The sequence below is a fragment of the Coenobita brevimanus genome, chromosome 26, assembly GCF_032717465.1.
Source record: "Coenobita brevimanus isolate Jiangsu-jjx chromosome 26, ASM3271746v2, whole genome shotgun sequence".
Taxonomy (NCBI): Eukaryota; Metazoa; Arthropoda; class Malacostraca; order Decapoda; family Coenobitidae; genus Coenobita; species Coenobita brevimanus.
The window spans coordinates 7661743-7682451 of record NC_136979.1 but is presented as its reverse complement, the minus strand read 5'-3'; the positions used below and the strand labels follow the sequence as shown (position 1 = coordinate 7682451).

At 41.1% G+C, this 20709-nt stretch overlaps 1 protein-coding gene across 1 annotated transcript in view; it reads left to right on the top strand.

Annotated features, from left to right (window-relative positions):
• Positions 1-20709, top strand: part of Sod2 (superoxide dismutase 2) — a 47669-nt gene that overhangs the window by 9378 nt on the left and 17582 nt on the right. Inside the window, exons 2-3 of the mRNA XM_080268150.1 lie at positions 2638-2822; positions 13633-13746. Of these exons, the coding sequence (XP_080124276.1) occupies positions 2638-2822; positions 13633-13746 (299 nt within the window). The remainder of the gene's footprint in view (positions 1-2637; positions 2823-13632; positions 13747-20709) is intronic.

Sequence of the window (20709 nt, the reverse complement as noted above, 5' to 3'; positions counted from 1 at the left end):
AATACTGTCATGTAGTAACTTTTTCACTTCCATGCTCACTTCCCTGTTTCTTATCACTGCTTTCAAAGAACCAGCAACCATTCTTCCTTGCTGTACCCTTTCAAGCACTTCACCCTCCAAACCTCCACCCTTACTCATCACACTACCCAAGTACTTAAACATACTCACATTTTCATATTCCTCACCATCCAACCTCGCTGTACATTCACTGACTTCACCTCTCTCAAAGACCATCACTTTACTCTTCCCTGCATTCACCTTTAGATTCCGTTTCTTACACACTCTCCCAAACTCATCCACCAAGCCTTGCAGCTCCCCTTTGTCTTCACTCAACAACATGGTATCATCTGCAAACAACAGTACAGGGAGTTTCCAAACACTATCCTCTCTCACCAGGGCCACTCCAACATCCACAACCCTACCTTGTACCTCTTGTATTGCCCCATCCATGAACAGATTGAACAACCATGGAGACGTGACACATCCATGTTTCAACCCAACCTCCAAAGAGAAAAATTCACTTAGTTCACCATCCACACGCACTGCAGCCTTCGCGCCATGATACATACTCTTCACAGTATTCAACAACTTTCCATCTGCTCCATATATTCTTAATACTTTCCACAATCCTTGTCTATCCACCCTGTCATATGCTTTCCCCAAATCCATGAAAGCCGCATGCAACTTCTTTCCCTTCTCTAGAAACTTTTCCACTAAAGATCTAAGAATGAATATCTGATCTACACAACCTCTTCCCTTCCTAAAGCCTCCATGTTCTTCTCCAACTAATTCCTCTGTTCTTTCTCTCACTCTGTCAATAAGTATCCTACCATACACTTTTCTTTTTATACTAAGAAGACAAATGCCCCTATGATTACCACACACTTCTTTTTTCCCTTTTCCTTTGTACAAAGGAATAATTATACCTGACTTCCAATCCTCTGGGACTCTACCTTCCTCCCAGGCCAATCTGCACATCTTCCACATCCATTCCACTACTATCTCTACCCCATGCTTCAGCATTTCACTACACACTCCATCAATTCCTGGGGCTTTCCCCAATTTAACTTTCTTCATTGCTTCCACAACTTCTATCCTACTGATTTCTTCCTGTCCTCTCACCTCCCTCCATAAGTACAAGTCCATAAGCTGGGGCCCAATATCCGGACAGGACCACTATCCGGACCTGCCTATGGCTCTGTTACGTCGGATATTGGAGGGATTATTAAAACACTCTACTTCCTCAAGCAACTTACCATTCAAAACTACATTCATCCTTCTTCCATCAACCAATCTCACACACTTCATCACTACTCTTATTCTCTTTTACTTTCAAGGTCCTCCTTTCACACACCCTTCCAAACTCGTCTACCAGCTGATTCAATCTCTCCTTTGAATCAGCAACCAGTGCAGTATCATCTGCATACAGCAGCTGATTCAAACTCCTCTCTCTACCATCAGCATTCGCCCGACTCAAACCTCCATCTAACACTCTCGCATTCACCTCCCGTACAACACCATCCATATAAATTTTAAACAACCAAGATGACATCACACAGTCCTGCTGCAGCCCCACTCTCACAGGAAACCAGTCACTCACAGTATTTCCCTCTCTTACACACTCTTTACTATTTACACAAAAACTTTTCATTCCTTTTAACAACCTACCACCTAGTCCATACAATCGCAAAACAGTCCACAAAGCCTTCATATCAGATCTGTCATACACTTTCTCTAAGTCCATGAACAGCCAAAACACATCCTTACCTTTCACCAAATACTGTTCACACACCAGTCTCATAGCAGACACCAGATTGATGCATCTCATCCGCCTCCTAAAACCACACTGTTCATCACCAATCACTCCCTCTGTACCCTTTCTAACTCTCTTAAACAACACTCTGTCATACACCTTACCTACAACACTCAATAGACTTATACCCCTAAAACTAGTACATTCATTCTCATCACCCTTACCTTTATACAACGGAACTACAAACACACTTCCCCAGTCAGTGGGCACCATACTGGTCACAAAGGACACATTCAGTAATCATACTTACCACTCAGCATTAGTCACTCCATCACCTTTCAAACATTCCACAGCACACTCATCCATACCTGCAGCTTTCCATGCTTTCATCTTCTTTACCGCCTCCTGCACTTCCTCCATAGTGATCAAAGAATCATTCAACTCTCCCAACACATTTATTCCTTGCTCCCTTCCATCTGCCACAGTATCAGCCTCCCATTCCCCCTCTGCATTTAACAGTCTTTCAAAATATTCTGCCCATCTCTTCCTTACTGCATCTGTCTCAGCTGTTACCAACACAAAAATACAGTACACAAAGAGTCTACTGTGTGTACACTTCATTGCAGCCCCCAATCCCAGATCACATTTACATCGTAAATCTCACCTTCGCAACACACAGTCCTTCAGCATAACTTCAACAGTAAATCTGGGAGTGCCCAGCTGAAGTGGCCAGTTTTTTGCAGTCAGCTTGGTTCATGTCTGTATGAGCCTGAGGTCACACCAACAACAAGGAGCCAAGTACTGTACCTGGTACCTGGAGTTGTATTCTGGACCACATTTTAAGTTTTTGTATAGTCTACAAAAGCGTTTTTGTTTCCTCACAGGTTGTGCATAGCTGGAGTAGGTTTCCGAGGAAAACACACACTGCCAGACCTTCCCTATGACTATAATGCCCTGGAACCAGTCATTAGTGCAGAGATCATGCAGCTTCACCACTCTAAGCACCATCAAACCTATGTCAACAACCTCAATGTGGCTGAAGAGAAGCTGGCTGAAGCACAGGCTAAGGGTATGCGATTTCATTACAGTGCTGTGACCGCTTCTGTCTAGTGACATTTTGTTTTCGTCATTCTTGCTAGGAAACCCCTCTTGTACAGAAAGGGTTAATGAAAGCAGTTGCTAATCAAGTCAGTAGTATGTCATAAAGCTTCGTCTGGAGGTAATAGAAACAGGATAAGAAATGTTATACATTTGAAGGGGTAAGTACTACTGTATGCCATACATATTTCATAATGTTTTGTTTGACTCATGATGTAACAGAGGAAGATGCAGCACCTTTCGGACAACAGTGTGCTGCCTTACCCATTGATTCCAGGAGTGTATATGCTATTCCCTTAAGTTTACAGTCGAATCAGACGTACTTATACAGGCCACATTACTTTTATAAGTACTCTTCCCAGTTTGTGATTTGTAAGATATAGATTCTCTAGTTAGATGAATTAAAAGTGTGATGGGAGGACTCTTTGATTAGCTAAGGGATGTACAGTAATACAGTGCTACTGCAAGCCAGGTATCTACCACATGTACACTTGGACAGGTACTTGGAATTAGAAGTTCATGCAGTCTTAACAAAGTCAGCGTCTCAGATTTCCCTTCCCTGTTTCAGCAGGTATCTCTGAGGAGAGGGGGGTTAGTAGCTGGGAACCTTATACCCTTAGCCATTTCAGTCAGAGATGTCTCCTTACTTTATTAAAATCCTTGAGTGTCAGCTGGCGAGAAATGGGCTTCCAAGTCATGTGAACAGATACTCTATAAATCATTAGAATTAGATAAATAATAAAATTTTCACCTTATACAGTACAGTGATCCCCCGATACATATGAGCTCAGTATGCATGGATTCTCCTAGACAGTGGCTATTGGGTATGTAGTACCAAGAACACTGTAGTTTCAGAAAACATATGCTGAGTGTGCAGTTCTTTGCATATTTCCCAGATATTTAATGCTTTAAACTTCTTTAATGTCTCTGTCTTATTTCTACTGTACCTCAGGTTGTGCCCTTAGAAAGCATATCTGTAATGTAGTTCAGGTCATAGTGGGTTTTTAGTACGCATGTTGGGAATAGATCATAGATTTCGATGGTACAATAGGTTTATTACGGTGGGTAAAAGGAGCCTGTCTATGCAACCTCTGTATGACTAGGATAACACTTTTCCCATGTACAGCCATCTCGCCTAAAGTGTGCCTTTGCAAAGTGCATCCCACCTAATGTGCAACAGGGGTCTGACAGTAATAAACTACTGTATTTAGAAAGTGCATTTGCTACTTGCAACTTGCGACGGATATGAATAATTGAGGCAAATTTGGTATTCTCTTGCAACTCACGAGCATGGGTAAGGGTGGGGCTGGTGAGTGTGTGTGGTGGGGTGCAGCTGGTGTGTGAGTGAATGGTGGCCACAGCAGCTAGATGATGGCATAATGTCTATAGTGTTTGTCCTGGACTTTGAGGGTTTCCTGGAGCAGCAACAGGCAGCACCTAACCTAGTGAAACTAAGCTATGCATTCCATAAAACTGGCCACACAACATTGTGTTTTAAGAGCATTTGTTAATCATTGGCGCAGTCGTCACCAGGGTTGCCATTTGGTATTTTTCATTGCCAAATGTGGGGCAATTTGGTAATGAAAAATTTGATTGGTAATGATTCAGAATGATTCATTACCAAAAGGATTTATCACATGTATGAGTGAACCGAGGATGGAAACGGTGGATTATTATTATTATTATTATTATTTTTCATATAAATGCAAGAAAGAAGGAATCAAAAACTAAGAGCCCACAAATTGTTCCTTTCAAGAAAAAAAACAAAACAAAAGAGAGCCAAAACCCCTCCAGTAATGATGAGAGTGATAGTGAGGCACGGGATGAGGCCCGAGCAGAACAGCTGTGAGTGTTTTGATTGGGCTTCCATGGCACGGCCTTGGGTACCACAACAACAGTTCACATTATCTACCCTCTGTACAATGCTGGTCAGGTCTTTAATATTCACAATAAATATACAGTATTACTCCTGCATGTTTCTGTTGTAAGTTTTCCTTTTGCATTTTAGTTAGGGATGGGTATTGGTGAATCAGTATAAAAAAATTCAGGATGTGTCACCCATAAAGCCATTTTAACATGGGATCCTATGCTTCGCAAAGTGTGAATTTATAAAGTGCGATGGGCTGTGTCGCCCATATTCACGCATTTTACACGAGATGACTGTACATGGAGAAGTTACTGTACTTGATTTGCATGCCTGTCTTGTCTACAACCACCCCACTCCCTATTCCCTAGCAGCCATTTGTAGTAGCAGATTCCAGTCAGCTTTTTGTAAATTATGAAGTGCTGCTCTCAGGTTACTGCCCTTTCCTCTCCTCTTAACTTCCTTCTGTCTCTTCTGTCTTTCTTTTCTTCATTCTTTCCTCTTCCTTATGCCTACAGATGACTCTACACTTCCTCCTCTGTCTTATTTTCCTTCATTCTTTACTCTTCCTTCTGCCCATGGGTGACAGCACTGAGTGGCAAGCCAAATGGTTTCCTGTACACCAGGAAACCATTTACTGTACTTTGCTGTGTGGTAACCATATAACCAGATTATGGCACCTGGTGGTTTAGTGGGTAATTAAGACGCTCCAGTTGGATTGAGCCTGTGCAGGGTTATATGGAAAGAGATGGTTGGGGTTTATTGCTCACATACTGCCACTCAGGGATGAGTGAGGCCAGTCACTCACATCTTAAATGTCAGGACCAAGTTGCCTAGCCCGGGCTCCTATACTCCTAATGGGGCAACACAGGATTAGGTGGTGATGATGATCCTTTCAGATGGCCATACAAGTTTACACCCTCTGAATCATTGATGTGTTTTATAATTTTTATGCACAGCAAGAGTGGATGTATGTGGATTGACTGAAGCTAAATGGAAAGGTGAAAGGGTGAGAGAATGGGAATATGGTTTAGGAATATGTACGGGAGTTAATGAGAATGAGAGGGCAAGAGAGGGAGTATGTCTGATGATAAGCAAGAAGTGGAAGGAGAATATAAGTGAGTATAGAAGAGGTGGTGCGAGTATTGTATGGGTGATGATGAAAGTAGGTATACAAGCTTGGGGGATTGTATGTGCGAGTGGCAAGAGTGAAAGATGAGTTTTGGGCAAGTGTAGAAGTATGTATGGACAAGTTTGAGAGGAGCGAGAGAGTGTTTTTGATTGGAGACATGAATGGCAAAGTTGGAAATGTACGAGTGGATGGAGTGGTTGGTCAGTGGGGTGTGCCAGCTGAAGTAGATGGGAATGGTAGTGCTTTAGTGGATATCTGTGCTGGTAAGGAGTTGGCAATAACCAGTACCTTCTTTCGGCATAAGATGATCCACAGGTATACATGGAGAGTCATGAGGAGGATGGACGGTGAACTTGTTAAACGAAAGGCAGTGATAGATTGCGTGTGTGTGGATGAGTGAATGAGAAGACAAGTGTTGGATGCAAGAGTGTGGAGAGGGTGGAGGAATGGAATCTCAGACCATCACCTAGTGATGGCCAAGGTAAGGCTGCAAAGAAAATGGGTGAAGAGACGAAGGGGAAGACAGGAGGAAACAGCTCCTGTGAGACGAGTGGAGAAGTTGCAAGATAGTGAGAAAATGGCAGAGTATAAGAGCATAGTGGAAGAAAGATTGGGAAGGTATGAGTTAGAGCAGATGGAAGGGGTGGAAGTTGCATGTAAGATATTCATGGAAGAGATAGGCACAGCGTATGAGGTGGTCTGTGGAGTGAGGAGGAGATGCAGGGGTGAGCAAGGGACAGCATGGTGGAATGATGAGGTGAGCTGTGGAACAAAAGAAGAAGGCGTGTAGTGAATGGCTAGCGAGTAAAGGTAGGGGAGAAGATGAGAGAGAGAAGAGAGAAGTATATGTGAGCAGGGGAAGGGAGGTGAAGAGATTGGTGAAGGAGAGTAAGAAGAAAGTGGATGAAGAGTTTGGGAGGAATCTGAGTGTAAAATGGAGGGAGAGTAAGAAATTGTTTCGGAAGGTGGTAAAGAAAGTAAGACAGTGTGAAAGGGGAAATAGTAGAGGAGTGAAAGATAGGAATAATAGATTGTTGGTGGAGCAGAGAGAGAAATTGAAGAGATGGAAGTAGCACTTTAGGACTTGTTGAATGTAAAGAGTGAAAGCAGTGCGAGTATAAGTGGTTGGGGAATGGCTGGGAGAAGAAGAGATGAGAGGAAGGAGGAAGAGATCAGTAGGGCGGAAGTAGTGGAAGCAGTGAAGAAGATCAAGATGGGGAAGGCCCCAGGAATTGATGGAGTGTGTGGTGAAATGCTGAAGTATGGGGGTGAGATTGTCGTGGAGTGGATATGAAAGTTGTGTAGATTGGCTTGGGAAGAGGGAAGGGTTCCAGAGGACTGGAAATCAGGTATAATTGTTCCTTTATACAAAGGAAAAGGGGAGAGAGGAGTATGTGGTAACCATAGGGGTATTTGCCTTCTTTGTGTGACAGGAAAAATATATGGTAGAATACTCATTGATAAGGTTAGGCATATAACAGAGGAGCTATTTGGAGAAGAACAAGGGGGATCTAGGATGGGAAAAGGGTGTATAGATGAGATATTTGTTCTGAGATGTTTAGTGGAGAAGTATCTAGAGGAGGGAAAGAAAGTGTATGCTGCCTTTATGGACTTGGAGAAAACTTATGACAGAATAGATAGGTAAGAACATTTGGAGTGGAGAGGAAATTGTTGAGTGCCATGAAGAGAATGTACGAAGGAGCTAGGGCTATGGTATGAGTGGATGGTGAGCTGATTGAGTTCTTTGATCTAAATGTGGGACTGAAACAGGGATATGTGATGTTTCCATGGCTGCTTAATATTAGGGATGTGCCGATAGTATCGGTATCGGCAGTATTGGCCTTTTTTTTTTTTGTAGTATCGGTATCAGTATCAGGAAGGTAAAAATATGGCCGATACTCTGATACTTTTCTTGTTTATTATGTGATTCAAGACACTCATGTTTCATGATGGTGACAAACAGATGGTTTTGATATATATTACATTATAATTACATGTATAATGTAACATTATCATATATTGATATTATACATCGATTACTATAGTGTTCCTGCATTAACAACCCTCACGTTACCGGCATCAAATAAATCAAAATGAGATCAAATAAATGAAATCAAAATAAAAAGTATTGGTATTGATATCGGCAAAGTTTAATGATCTAATTGGTTAGGTAAAACCCCATTGTTAGGCGGGGTATCGTATATCGTGGTACTTTTAACATGTATTTCAATATGGACTGTTTACCAGCCTTGGGTTTCCCCCAAAACCAAGTCCAAAACCCACCCAGATGAGCCCAAAAACAGGTTTAAGGGCAATCTAAATGGCCTAACAGCTGTCAAGGAAGCTAACCTAAGCCTAACACCTGTAAATAACTCACTAAAACCAACAAATCAGATCTGCTTATCGTCAAATATAAGTCTGGAAAAAGTCAGGCTTAGTATTCTGTACCCCAAAATGACAATGTTCACCCCACCTGTGCCTAAAACACATTAATGTAAGTCTAAAAACAGTTTATAAATCAACCTAAACACAAATAGCATCAAAATCAGAAAGAAAAATCAAAACCCTTCGTTAACCCCTACACCGCGGGCTTGTTTACCAATAACTTGCGTGTGCCGCGGGGTTATTTGGGCTCCGACAGACTCTCAAAAAATATTTGCCAAAAATCAGTTATTAGTCCTAGAATAATAAAATTATATATGCTTATGGCACATACCTTCAGCTTTCTCCTGGAATGATTGTTGAGCCTTCGTCGGTTACCGTAGGACTTGTGGAGACCTCTGAAGTAGGGTAACGAAGTCTCCACTTTACACTTCCCGACAACCCGTAATATGATTACCACAGCCAGATACAAACACTATAAACACTATTCTACAATTTTCAAGTAGTTTAGGATCCATACTAAAAAAAAAAAACACTGTGAAAGCAATGGAAATTACGAGCGCGTCTGATCGTCGCACTGGCACTAGTTCGCTCTTGGTAGTCTGTCATTTATTATTCATAAAACCCCTCACACTTTATATTTCTATTACTATATAACACTTATATATATCTATAGTCTTTATCCATAAGTTTCCTTCAGTAGTATTAGTTTATTGTCACTGTAGGGATTCAATTTCTTTCAGTAAAATACGTAGCATTCACTTTCTCGTCCTGTATACTGGCATTGAGAGTGAATGTCACTTTCATCTTCACTCTCATAACTCATAGCATTCAGACATGCTAGAGTGAAACTTTCACTTTCATTACTCCTAGGGTATATACTCGTATTCTTATACTACTACTCATTTACATTTCTATTTACGTTCTCTATTTTATTTACGTTATTTACATTTCTATTTTATTTACACTGTGTTGTGCACTGTCACTTGAAATAACTTATAAAACTATTTTCCATTGTTCACGTATATTTACATTCATTACTTTCACTTGCTGTTTACACATTATTTACACATTATTTACAATTCCACTTGCACTGTTTTACTCAATAGAAAGATCGTAGTCACTCTTTTATCAATTGTCAGCCCTTTACCTCTTTCCACACGAGGTTTAGTTGGGGGTAAAGGTCACAGGGCCATTTGCACGGGGGTGAAAAAAGGCCTTGAAGTCAGCAAGAAGAAACATACGTACTCTCGCTTCGGAAGTTGAGAGAGAACTGAGTGATAACGGAGGACCACCAGCGTAGAGGCCTGCTAGGGGTTATTCAGAGTTACCAATATTACTTCTTGAAACAGCTAAGTCTAGCACTGATATGATTGGCAGGAAATCTAGACAATACATTATAAATTTGGTAGTTCCAGGTGAATGTAAATATCACTTAGGTTGCTCCCTTCCCTCCTTACATGTATATTTATTATGAAAATAGATTAGAGGCCTACTTAGGAGATATATATATTCAGAGCTACCAATGTTATATCTTGAAACAGCTTTGTCTAGCACTGATATGATTGGCAGGAAATCTAGACAATACATTATAAATTAGGTAGTTCCAGGTGAATGTAAATATCACTTAGGGTTCTCCCTTCCCTCCTTACATGTATATTTATTACGAAAATAGATTATAGGGCATATTTCAAGGGGAAAAAAACAGCGAAAATTAGCGAACAAGTGCACGTGAGGTGTTGTCAGGTGATAATTAGCCAATTCCAGGTGTATGGCACTCTCACTTACCTTATTTCTTTCTTGTATATATTATTTGGTATAAGAATAGGACATAGGGCTTATTTCAATGGATGAAATCAGTGAAAAATTCCAGGGAAGATTTACTTAGCGTAGCACGGCCAGGCAGGCGAGAGGATAGGGTAATGGAGGGGGGGTAGGGAGGGGAGTCAAGAACGGGGAGAAATGGCTAAATTGTCAACAATGGATGGGAGTACAGATGAGATTAGGAGTGCTGACTAGTGTTGGACATTGGCAGTACCGATAGATGATACAAGCCCCCACTTGGAAGCCCGGGTGAATTCAAAATAACACAGAATCACAAAAGCGACGCCCCGCGGTATGATCCCTTGCTCCCAAGCGTCACGAAAGTGACGCCCCGCGGTTAAGGGGTTAAACTGGGGTTTGGCCATCGTTAGACGGGTTATCGTGCAATTTTCACCCTCATTGTTAAGCTGGGGTATCGCATCTAGGGGTATTGTATATCGAGGTATTACTGTATTGGCCATTTGTTAGTATCGGAGTATCGGTATCAGTGTCGGCTGAAAAGTGGGTATCGGTATCGGCCAGCATCTTGGTATCAGCACATATCTGTTTATTATATACATGGATGGGGTTGTAAAGGAGGTGCAAGGTAGGGCAGTGGATGTGGGGGTGGCTGTAATGAATGAGGGCGAGATGTGGAGGATTCCAGTGTTGCAGTTTGCTGATGATACAGTATTGTTGAGTGAAGATGATTGGGAGTTGCAAGGTTTGGTGAATGAATTTGGGACAGTTTGTAGGAAGAGGAATCTGAAAGATAATGTAAACAAGAGTAAAGTTATGGTGTTTGAGAGGAATGAAATTACAGAATGCACAGTGAGGTTCGATGGTGAGGATATGAAGAATGTGAGTGCATTCAAGTACTTGGGTAGTGTGATGAGTAGGGATGGAACTTTTGGGGATGAAGTGCTTGAAAGGGTCAGGAGGGAAGGAAGGTTGTTGGTTTACTGAAAGCAGTGATGAGAAATAGGGAGGTGAGTATGAAAGCTAAGAAGTCACTGCTTGATAGTATTGTGATCCCTACCCTGACATATGGAAGTGAGGCGTGGACCTTGCTAGAGGGGAACAAGTCAAGAGTGAGAGCAGTGGAAATGAGTTACTTGAGAGGAGCATGTGGAGTGACATGGAGTGACAGGTTGACGAATGAAGAAGTGAAGGAATGTTGTGGGGTGGATGTGGATTTGTTTGAGAAATTTAGTAGAAATACACAGAGGTGGTTTGGACATGTGGAGAGAATGGAGAATGAGACTGACTAAGAGGGTGTATGTAGGTGAAGTGGAGGGAGGGAGATGGAGGGGAAGACTGAGGATGAGGTGGAGGGATGGAGTTGAGAGGTATATGAGGGAGGGGGGGAGTGAGTTTGGGGGAGGGCAGTAAATGGTGGGTGACAGAGCGACTTGGAGGCATTTTGTCTGCGGCCACCCTGTGCTGGATTAGGACGTTGGGCTATAGATAGATAGATAGATTTATATCTCTTCTGTCCCATCTACAAGGACTGTATGCTTTGCATTATTTCCAGAGATCCATTTCCACTACTGTTTCCGCTAACTTTTCACATACATGCAGAGGAGTACCTATTCCTTATAACTGTATGGTAATATGGATATCAGCATTCATGGAGTCCACTTATATCTCATGTAGTCAAGTTTACTTTCTGGATTAGGATTTTAGGTCACTAGCATTTTTCCATGAGCAATTCTCCATGTTCACTTTACACCTAATGTCATTGTTTATCCTTGCACCAAGACACTTGTAATCATGTGTCTTGTATACAGACATCAGTGAAAATTGTTATTTCTGTGATGAGTCATTGTATACTCCTGGACTATAATATTGCTCCACTTTTTACTTAGGGCATATGGGCCTGATGGGGTCCCTCATGTTCTCAAGAACTGTGCTTCTGTGCTTACACCCTGCCTAGGCAAACCCTTTCGCCTTTGTCTGTCAACTTGAACCTTTCCTTCTTGCTGGAAGTTTGCTCTCATTCAGCCAGTCCCAAAGAAGGGTGACCATTCCCAACCCTCTAACTATCATCCTGTTGCTTTAACATCTTGTATCTCAAAAGTTTTCGAGTCAGTTCTAATAGAAAAATTTTAAAGCATCTTTCCTATCACAACCTTCTTTCTGATTGTCAGTATGGGTTCCGTCAAGGACGCTCCACTGGCGATCTTCTCACCTACCTTTCAGACTCTTGGTCATCCTCCTTTCGGGACTTGGAGAAAGCTTTGCCATTGCACTTGATATCTCAAAGGCTTTCGATCGAGTCTGGCATAAATCTTTAATTTCCAAACTGCTCTCTTACGGTTTCAATTCTTCTATCTGTGCCTTCATCTCTGGCTTCCTTTCTGGTCGTTCTATGGCCGCTGTTATAGACGGCCATCGTTCTTCTCCTAGATCTATTAACAGTGGTGTTCCTCAGGGCTTAGTCCTTTCACCAACTCTCTTCCTTTTATTCATCAATGACCTTCTAAGCTGTACATCTAACCCTATCCACTCATACACTGATGACTCCACCCTTCGCCTTTCCATTCGGTTCCCGCAACGTCCATCCCAGCAGTTACTTCAGCAAACAAGGGATGAGGCTATGGCACACCTAATGTCTGACTTGGCTCATATCTCTGACTGGGGTAAAAATAATCTGGTTTTTAATGCATCAAAGACTCAGTTTTTATACCTATCAACCCAACGAAATCCTCCACAGGTATACCCACTAATGTTTAATAATATTCAGCTTAATCCTGCATCATCCTTGAACATGCTTGGGATTTCATTTACTCGGGACTTATCTTGGAAAGATCATACTACATCTCTTGTAAAATCTGCTTCCAAGAGATCAGGTGTGCTAAGCCGACTCCGTTCCTTCTTTACCCCTGCACAATTGTTGACTCTATACAGGGGTTTTATCTGCCCCTGTGTGGAGTACAACTGTCATGTGTGGGGAGGCTCCCCACATACAGTTCTTCTCAATAGGGTGGAATCAAAGGCTTTTCGTCCCATTAACTCTCCTCCTCTTACTGACTCCCTTCAACCTCTGTCTCTTCGCTGCACTGTTGCATCTTTATCTCTTTTCTATCGCTACTTCAGTGGTCGCTGCTCCTCTGAACTGTCTGCATGCATTCCTCCACATCTACGACGGGCGCGTTGCAAACTCTCATCCCTTTTCTGTCCAACTCTCTAATGCAAGAGTTGACTGTTACTCCCAGTACTTCATTTATGCAACAGGTCCACTTTGGAGCTGTTTCCCTCTGTCTGTGTTTCCTGCTTCCTATGACCTCCAGTCTTTCAAATGCAGTGTGTCCAGCCATCTTGAAATGATCGGATCTTGAATTTGGCTCTCTCTTGCATTTTGTTTTTCTCTTGGAAAGAACAATTTTGCAGGCTCATGGCCTTTGGTTCCTGCTTCCTTAAAAAAAAAAAAAAAAAAAAAAAAAAAAAAAAATTGTAAAACTAAGGCAATATGCTCAGCTAAGTTTGTTAGACAAAGAGGATGACATCACTGACCTTTGCAAATCACTGTTCACTGTTTTGGTATTTGTTGCTGTGAAGTATGTGTGTCAGTATTAATGTATGCAATTGTACCTGCAGGTGATGTGAGCACAGTGATCAGTCTCGCACCAGCCCTTAAATTCAATGGTGGCGGCCACATCAACCACACTATCTTCTGGCAGAACTTGGCGCCAGGGGGAGGAGAGCCAGAGGGTATGTTTCCATCTTTAAGACTTTCTGGGTGACAGCTTCACTCAGAGTTATTTTATGTTTGGATGTCTTGAAACAGTAAAGAGATGCAATTGTAACTTGAAGTTGTATTAAAGATTCTTGGAGTTGTGATAAAGATACGTTGAAGTGGCTCGAAATTGTAATAGATAGGCTTGAGTTTGTGTTAAAGAATCTTGTTATGCTAGACTCCAATTTGAAAGAGAGAGACAAGAAGTTCTGATAAGTGGATGTAAAGTTTGATTGTACTAATGAATATGATTGAAGTTGTATTAAAGATTCTTGGAGTTGTGATAAAGATATGTTGAGGTGGCTTGAAATTGTAATAGATAGGCTTGAGTTTGTGTTAAAGAATCTCGTTATGCTAGACTCCAATTTGTAAGAGTGAGACAAGAAGCTCTGATAAGTGGATGTGAAGTTTAGGTGTAATAATGAATACAGTAGTTGTGGTAGGGAGACCTGAAGTCTTGATAGAAAGGGTTGTAGTTGTGAGGGAGAGAGATTTGGATTTGCAGTCAGGAGGCATGTACAGTATGTTGCAACCATCCTGAATATGAACTGGAAATCAGCTTTTGGCTGTAGAGAGAAGATATTGTACTACAAAGATCCTCCTGTAACACAGAAGTAGATGATCTTTCATTATTATTTTTTAAAATGGAACTCATGAGATGCTTTGTCATACTGTATGCAGTGTAACAGTGCATAAAATTTCTGAAGCAGATTTTTATGTAGGTGGTGGTAGCCTACTGTAGTAGGTCAAGTCCAGTCTGTCAGGTTGAGCAGATCCATCAAGTACAAGCAGGCAGTTGCCCCTGCAGGGCTGGCCCATGCAGTGAACTGATGTTCCCTGGGTTAAATGTTGCTTTCCAATAGTAACTGATTCCCAGGATTACATTTGGCTTGCCACTCTGTGTAGTCATGTAAGTTGGCAGCACTGCATCAAGTAAGTGGATGATGGTCACCTCCACCTGCCACTTTGTGTACACCCATAGGTAGTGCAGTGTAATGTTTCAGAAAAGCAGACATTTTGTTCTTTATTGAACACACATCCATCCATCCATCCATCATCCAGTCTTACATTGCCCCATGAGGAGCGTAGGAGCCCGGGGCTAGGCAACTTGGTCCTAACATTTAAGATGAGAGTGACCAGCCTCACTCATCCTTGAGTGGCATTTCATGAGCAGTAAACCCCAACCATCCCTTGGATATAAACTTTCACTGGCTTAGTCCGATTGGAGTGCTGCAATTACCCACTAAACCACCAGGCTCTATAAATTGGTTATGTGGTTACCACCCAGCGTAGTAAATGGTTTCCAGGTGTACAGGAAGCCATTTGGCTTGCCACTCAGTGTAGAGTCACCCATAGGCAGAAGGAACAGGAAAGAATGAAGGAAAGAAAGACAAAAGAGGGAATGTAAAGTCACCCATAGGCAGAAGGACAAGGAAAAAATGAAGTAAAGAAAGACAGAAGAGGAAGGAAGGAAGGAAAGGAGGGAGGAGAGGAAAGGGTAGATACCCGAGAGCAGCACTACATCAAGTGAGTGGATGGTGAGTGCCCCCACCTGCCACAAATTATTTTTAGTTGTATATTACCATACACAGTGTATACACACACTGTATGTATACTTGACTTGCAGCCATAAATGGTATACTTGTCCATCCATCCATCCATCATCCAATCCTACGTTGCCCCTTGAGGAGCGTAGGAGCCCGGGTCTAGGCAGTTGGTCCTGACATTTAAGATGAGAGTGACCAGCCTCACTCATCCCTGAGTGGCATTACGTGAGCAATAAACCCCAACCATCCCTTGGATATAAACCTTCACCGGCTCAATCCGATTGGAGCACAATAATTATCCACTAAACCACCAGGCGCCAAAATTTGGTTATATGGTTACCACCCAGCGTAGTAAATGGTTTCCTGGTGTACAGGAAACCATTTGGCTTGTCACTCAGTGTAGAGTCACCCACAGGCAGAAGGAAGAGGAAAGAATGAAGGAATGAAAGACAGAAGAGGGAGTGTAAAGTCACCCATAGGCAGAAGGACGAGGAAAGAATGAAGGAAAGAAAGATGGAGGAGAGGACAGGGCAGACACCCGAGAGCAGCGCTACATTGAGTGAGTGGATGGTGAGCGCCCCCACCTACCACATGTTATATAGCCATAAATAATATCCTTGTGTTGCTAATAACTTTGTACCATACATTGCATAGGAGGGGAGAACTGCATGAAAGCATAAGGCCATTACTTTTTGGTGGATAATGGAGATGGGTGTTCATACATCTTCAGTAATGTGTGTTGATATGTGACCTTGGAGTGCAGTATACAGTGTGTTAGAGTGGAGTTAGGTCAGTTACATGACATCACAGTTAGGTTGGGTCTAGGAGGCATATCTCGTAGTGTGGAATCCACTTACTGTATCTGGGAAACGTGATATGATGCTCAAAACTAGCCTAACAGACCAGCCTAACCTTGAAAAATGTGACTGTGACCAAACCGAGTTGAAACCTATGTTTTTTTTTTTTTTTCCCCATGAAAAATGTGATTCTGATAAAACCCAATGAGGAACTTTCAGGTGTTGTGTGCTACCTAGCTGGTGAGCCCAAACTCAGTCCTAGACCTGAAAAAGTAACATAACTATTGTGACTATATACATCTGGATAAACTTATAGGAGTTAGCAGCACTATAGACCAATAAAGTCACAAAAATACTCGTTGATAAAAAATATCACACACATGAATGAGTACTTTTGACTGGTTATTTTGCATATGCATACATTGGGCTTCCATCTAGCAATCCCTTACACACAGTCATTTCGTTGTGTTACTGATGAGTTTAGTGCAATTGGCTTTCATATCAACATTCGTATCATCTTTTCGAGAACAGTGCTTTCTTGAAGCTTGTCATTGCCTTAATTTTCTGAAATTTAGTTAGCCAAATACCACTACTTGACATCTGTTTCCATATGTCATAGGCGATTGTCCCCATGGTGGGGTAAAACATTGCTCACTTTTTGCTAGCTGTTGGAGAAGGCGGATGTGCGTACGGTTCATTTGCTAGACCATTGTGGCAATTATCCAAGGTTTTGAAGTCCAATATTTGCTTGATTTGTATATGCACCCTTATTTATACAATGAGAAAGAGAAAAAAAAAGACAATTACAAGTTAGCCTAGAGTGTGTGCTGCTACATGAGCGTGATTAAACTACTTCCTTCACCCTGAGGATGTAAATAATTTTATTCGTTATTCCGACGACTTTGTTCAGCTCAGGGGAGACTGAACTGGATGATGATGCAGCTCCATTAACCCTTTTCAATATGAGTATTCTAAATGGTAAAATCGTTTGGCAGCAAGAATAAAACTGTGTATATCATCGGACTGAAAAAGTTAAGCTTCTGACATCCCATTCTCATTCAGAGGCTCAGAGGCTTACCTGATCATCATTTGGTACATGTTGTATGATTTATTTTACCATCCCTTCCAAAAATTGAAGGAACATACATGATTCTAAATGGCACTGGAGACTTGGTACGACTTCTATCTGTGTTACACATTGATATTGTCTTATACGTTAAATGATGCAGGCTATCAGTATTAAAATGTACATAGATTTTGTTTCTTCAGTAAGGTGGTAACTTTTTGCTGAGATGTCTATTAAATGCAAGGTATTGTACAATTAAAACTCAGCCATGTAATGTAATTTCATCATAAATACAAATAAAAGGGTAGCCTAGTGGCAAAGTAATAGCACTAGTAACAAAGTCTTTATCTATCTATCTATCTATAGTCCGACGCCCTAATTCCGCAAAGGGTGGCCGCAGACAAAATCCAAGTTGCTCTGTCACCCATCATTTGACTACCCTCCCCTCAGCTCACCCCCCCTCCCTCATATACCTCTCAACTCCATCCCTCCACCTCATCCTCGGTCTACCCCTCCCTCTCCCTCCCTCCACCTCACCTACATAGACCCTCTTAGTCAGTCTTTCATTCTCCATTCTCTCCATGTGTCCAAACCACCTCTGTGTATTTCTCCTAATCTTTTCAACCACATCCACATCCACCCCACAGCGTTCCTTCACTTCTTCATTCATCAACCTGTCCCTCCATGTCATTCCACATGCTCCTCTCAAGTAACTCATTTCCACTGCTCTCACTCTTGACTTGTTCCCCTCTTGCAAGGTCCACGCCTCGCTTCCATACGTCAGGGTTGGGATCACAATACTATCATGCAGTGACTTCTTAACTTCCATACTCACCTTCCTATTTCTCATCACTGCTTTCAGTGAACCAACAACCTTCCTTCCCTGCTGTACCCTTTCACGCACTTCATCCCCCAAAGTTCCATCCTTACTCATCACACTACCCAAGTACTGTATTTGAATGCACTCACACTCTCCATATCCTCACCATCCAACCTCACTGTACTTTCTGTGACTTCATTTCTCTCAAACATCATAACTTTACTCTTGTTTACATTAACATTCAGCTTCCTTCTCCTACACACTGTCCCAAATTCATTCACCAAACCTTGCAACTTCCATTCATCTTCACTCAACAATACTGTATCATCAGCAAACAGCAACACCGGAATCTTCCAAATCTCACTGTCATTTATTAGAGCCATCTCCACATCCACTGCCCTACCTTGCACCTCCTTTACAACCCCATCCATGTATATATTAAACAGCCATGGAGACATCACACAACCCTGTTTCAGTCCCACATTGAGATCAAAGAACTCGCTCAGCTCACCATCCACTTGCAACGTAGCCCTAGCTCCTTCGTACATAATCTTCACAGCATTCAACAATTTCCCATCCACTCCATATATTCTTAATACCTTCCACAAACCTTGCCTATCTATTCTGTCATAAGCTTTCTCCAAGTCCTTGAAGGCAGCATACACTTTCTTTCCCTTCAGTAGATACCTCTCCACTAAACATCTTAGAACATATATGTGATCTACACACCCTTTTCCCTTCCTAAATCCCCCTTGTTCTTCTCCAACTAGCTCCTCTGTCATATGCCTAACCCTATCAATGAGTATATTACCATATATTTTACCAGTCACACTAAGAAGGCAAATACCCCTATGGTTACCACATACTTCTCTCTCCCCTTTTCCTTTATATAAAGGAACAAAGTAACTAGGCATTTTTTTTTTCTTTCTGGCACACCAGTGTAAGCCATTAATTCTCTTTGTACATCAGCTGATAGAAAAAAGATAATTCTCTCTCTCTCTCTACAGTGAACGAGTTTTGAATCTTGACATTACTAGGATAGGATATTAATAATAATGATGGCTGATGAGCAGTCCCTGATTTGATTCGGCAGCCTCTGAATTTGAGTTATCACACTTAATCCCTTTAATTCTGTTTAGTTCTTTCTCAAACATTAGCACAGGATGGACGAAAGAACCACTGGTCGTGATAAACAAGCATAGGCTGTTCCCCTATTCAGGACTGTCCCTTTAATGCTCATGTGCGGATCTCTTGGCGATATGTTAAATGCTTAAGTTTACAAAATATTATATTTCAGATAATACAAGGACCGTCAGCATGAAAGTTGATGTTAATAACTTATATTAGGCATGCCTTAATATGCATAAGAGATCGGCTGCAATGGCCAGCAAATCAAATATATTTTATGCAAGGTGTAGTTGTGACAGCCTGACGCTTTGGTATCGAGTCTGCGATCATAAATTCTTAAATTATGAAAATAAAGGAGATCATTCTTATTGGTTATGATTTTTCTGAGTAATATTTTAGTAATTTCAGTGGCATATTCCATTACTATATCTCACAGTTAGACACTGGAGTACAAATAATCCACAGCTATTACAAGCATGGCAACTAGCAAAAGACTATAGGGGGACCACTCTAAGAAGTCAGGTTGGGTGTGGCCTTCTCAGAAATGCTCTGTGCCACATCTTGAAAATAATTATTTTTATCTTCATGTGACACTTATAAAGGGTAACAGAAACAAAGAATACACATATACAATACAAATTAAGCATAAATATTAAAAATTCTGAAAAGAACAGTAAACGAAACTAATAAGATATTTATACAGCAGTTAGGAAACATGGCAAAGGTATTGAGCAATGTTGACAATTGCTACTCTCACGATCGCTGGCACTCACCGTAGGTCATGGCTGGGGAAATGAAGTAAAAATTATATGTAGACTATAATATAAAAGAATATAACTAAGAATATCAAAAAATTTTCTATTATAAAAATATTAAATTTTTCTCCAAAAGGCAACACACACATGGAGTCTGGGTCAAATTGTGACGTCACAATTCCCAATGGACCCACCCTGTCCATACGTAGTTCAGAACACTTAGATGAGAGAGAGAAAGAGAGGAATAGGCCTCATGGAGCCACCTCAAAAAAAAAGAAAAAAAAGAAAAAAAAAAAAAAAGCACCATGACACGTACCTCTTGGTTGGTGTGGAAATAAAGTCAAAATTATATATAGAATGTAATGTAAAAGAATATAACCAAATATATAAAAAATTATAATACACTCAAACCTCGATTTAAGGGACTAGTTGGGGAAACAACTTGTCCCTTGCTTGAAAATGTCCCTGACTTGAAAATGTCCATTGGTTTACCACATATAAAGACAATCTTATTATGAAATGCAATGATTGTTTCACTTATCTTACTTATTTACGTGATTATGAATATTATTTTATGGGTACTGTATAAAGAAACATATTAATGTTTCAAGCAGCTGACCTTTTGAATGGTCCTGTCTGTTTGTCAGGTAGAATATGGAGTCCCTTGAATCCGAAATCCCTTAAATGTAGGTCCCTTAAATCGATGTTTGAGTGTATATTTAATCCTTTATGAGCACTAGAGACATAATAATAGTATAATAATAATAATAATAATGATAATAATAATGATGATAATAATAATAATAGTAATATTATTATTATTTT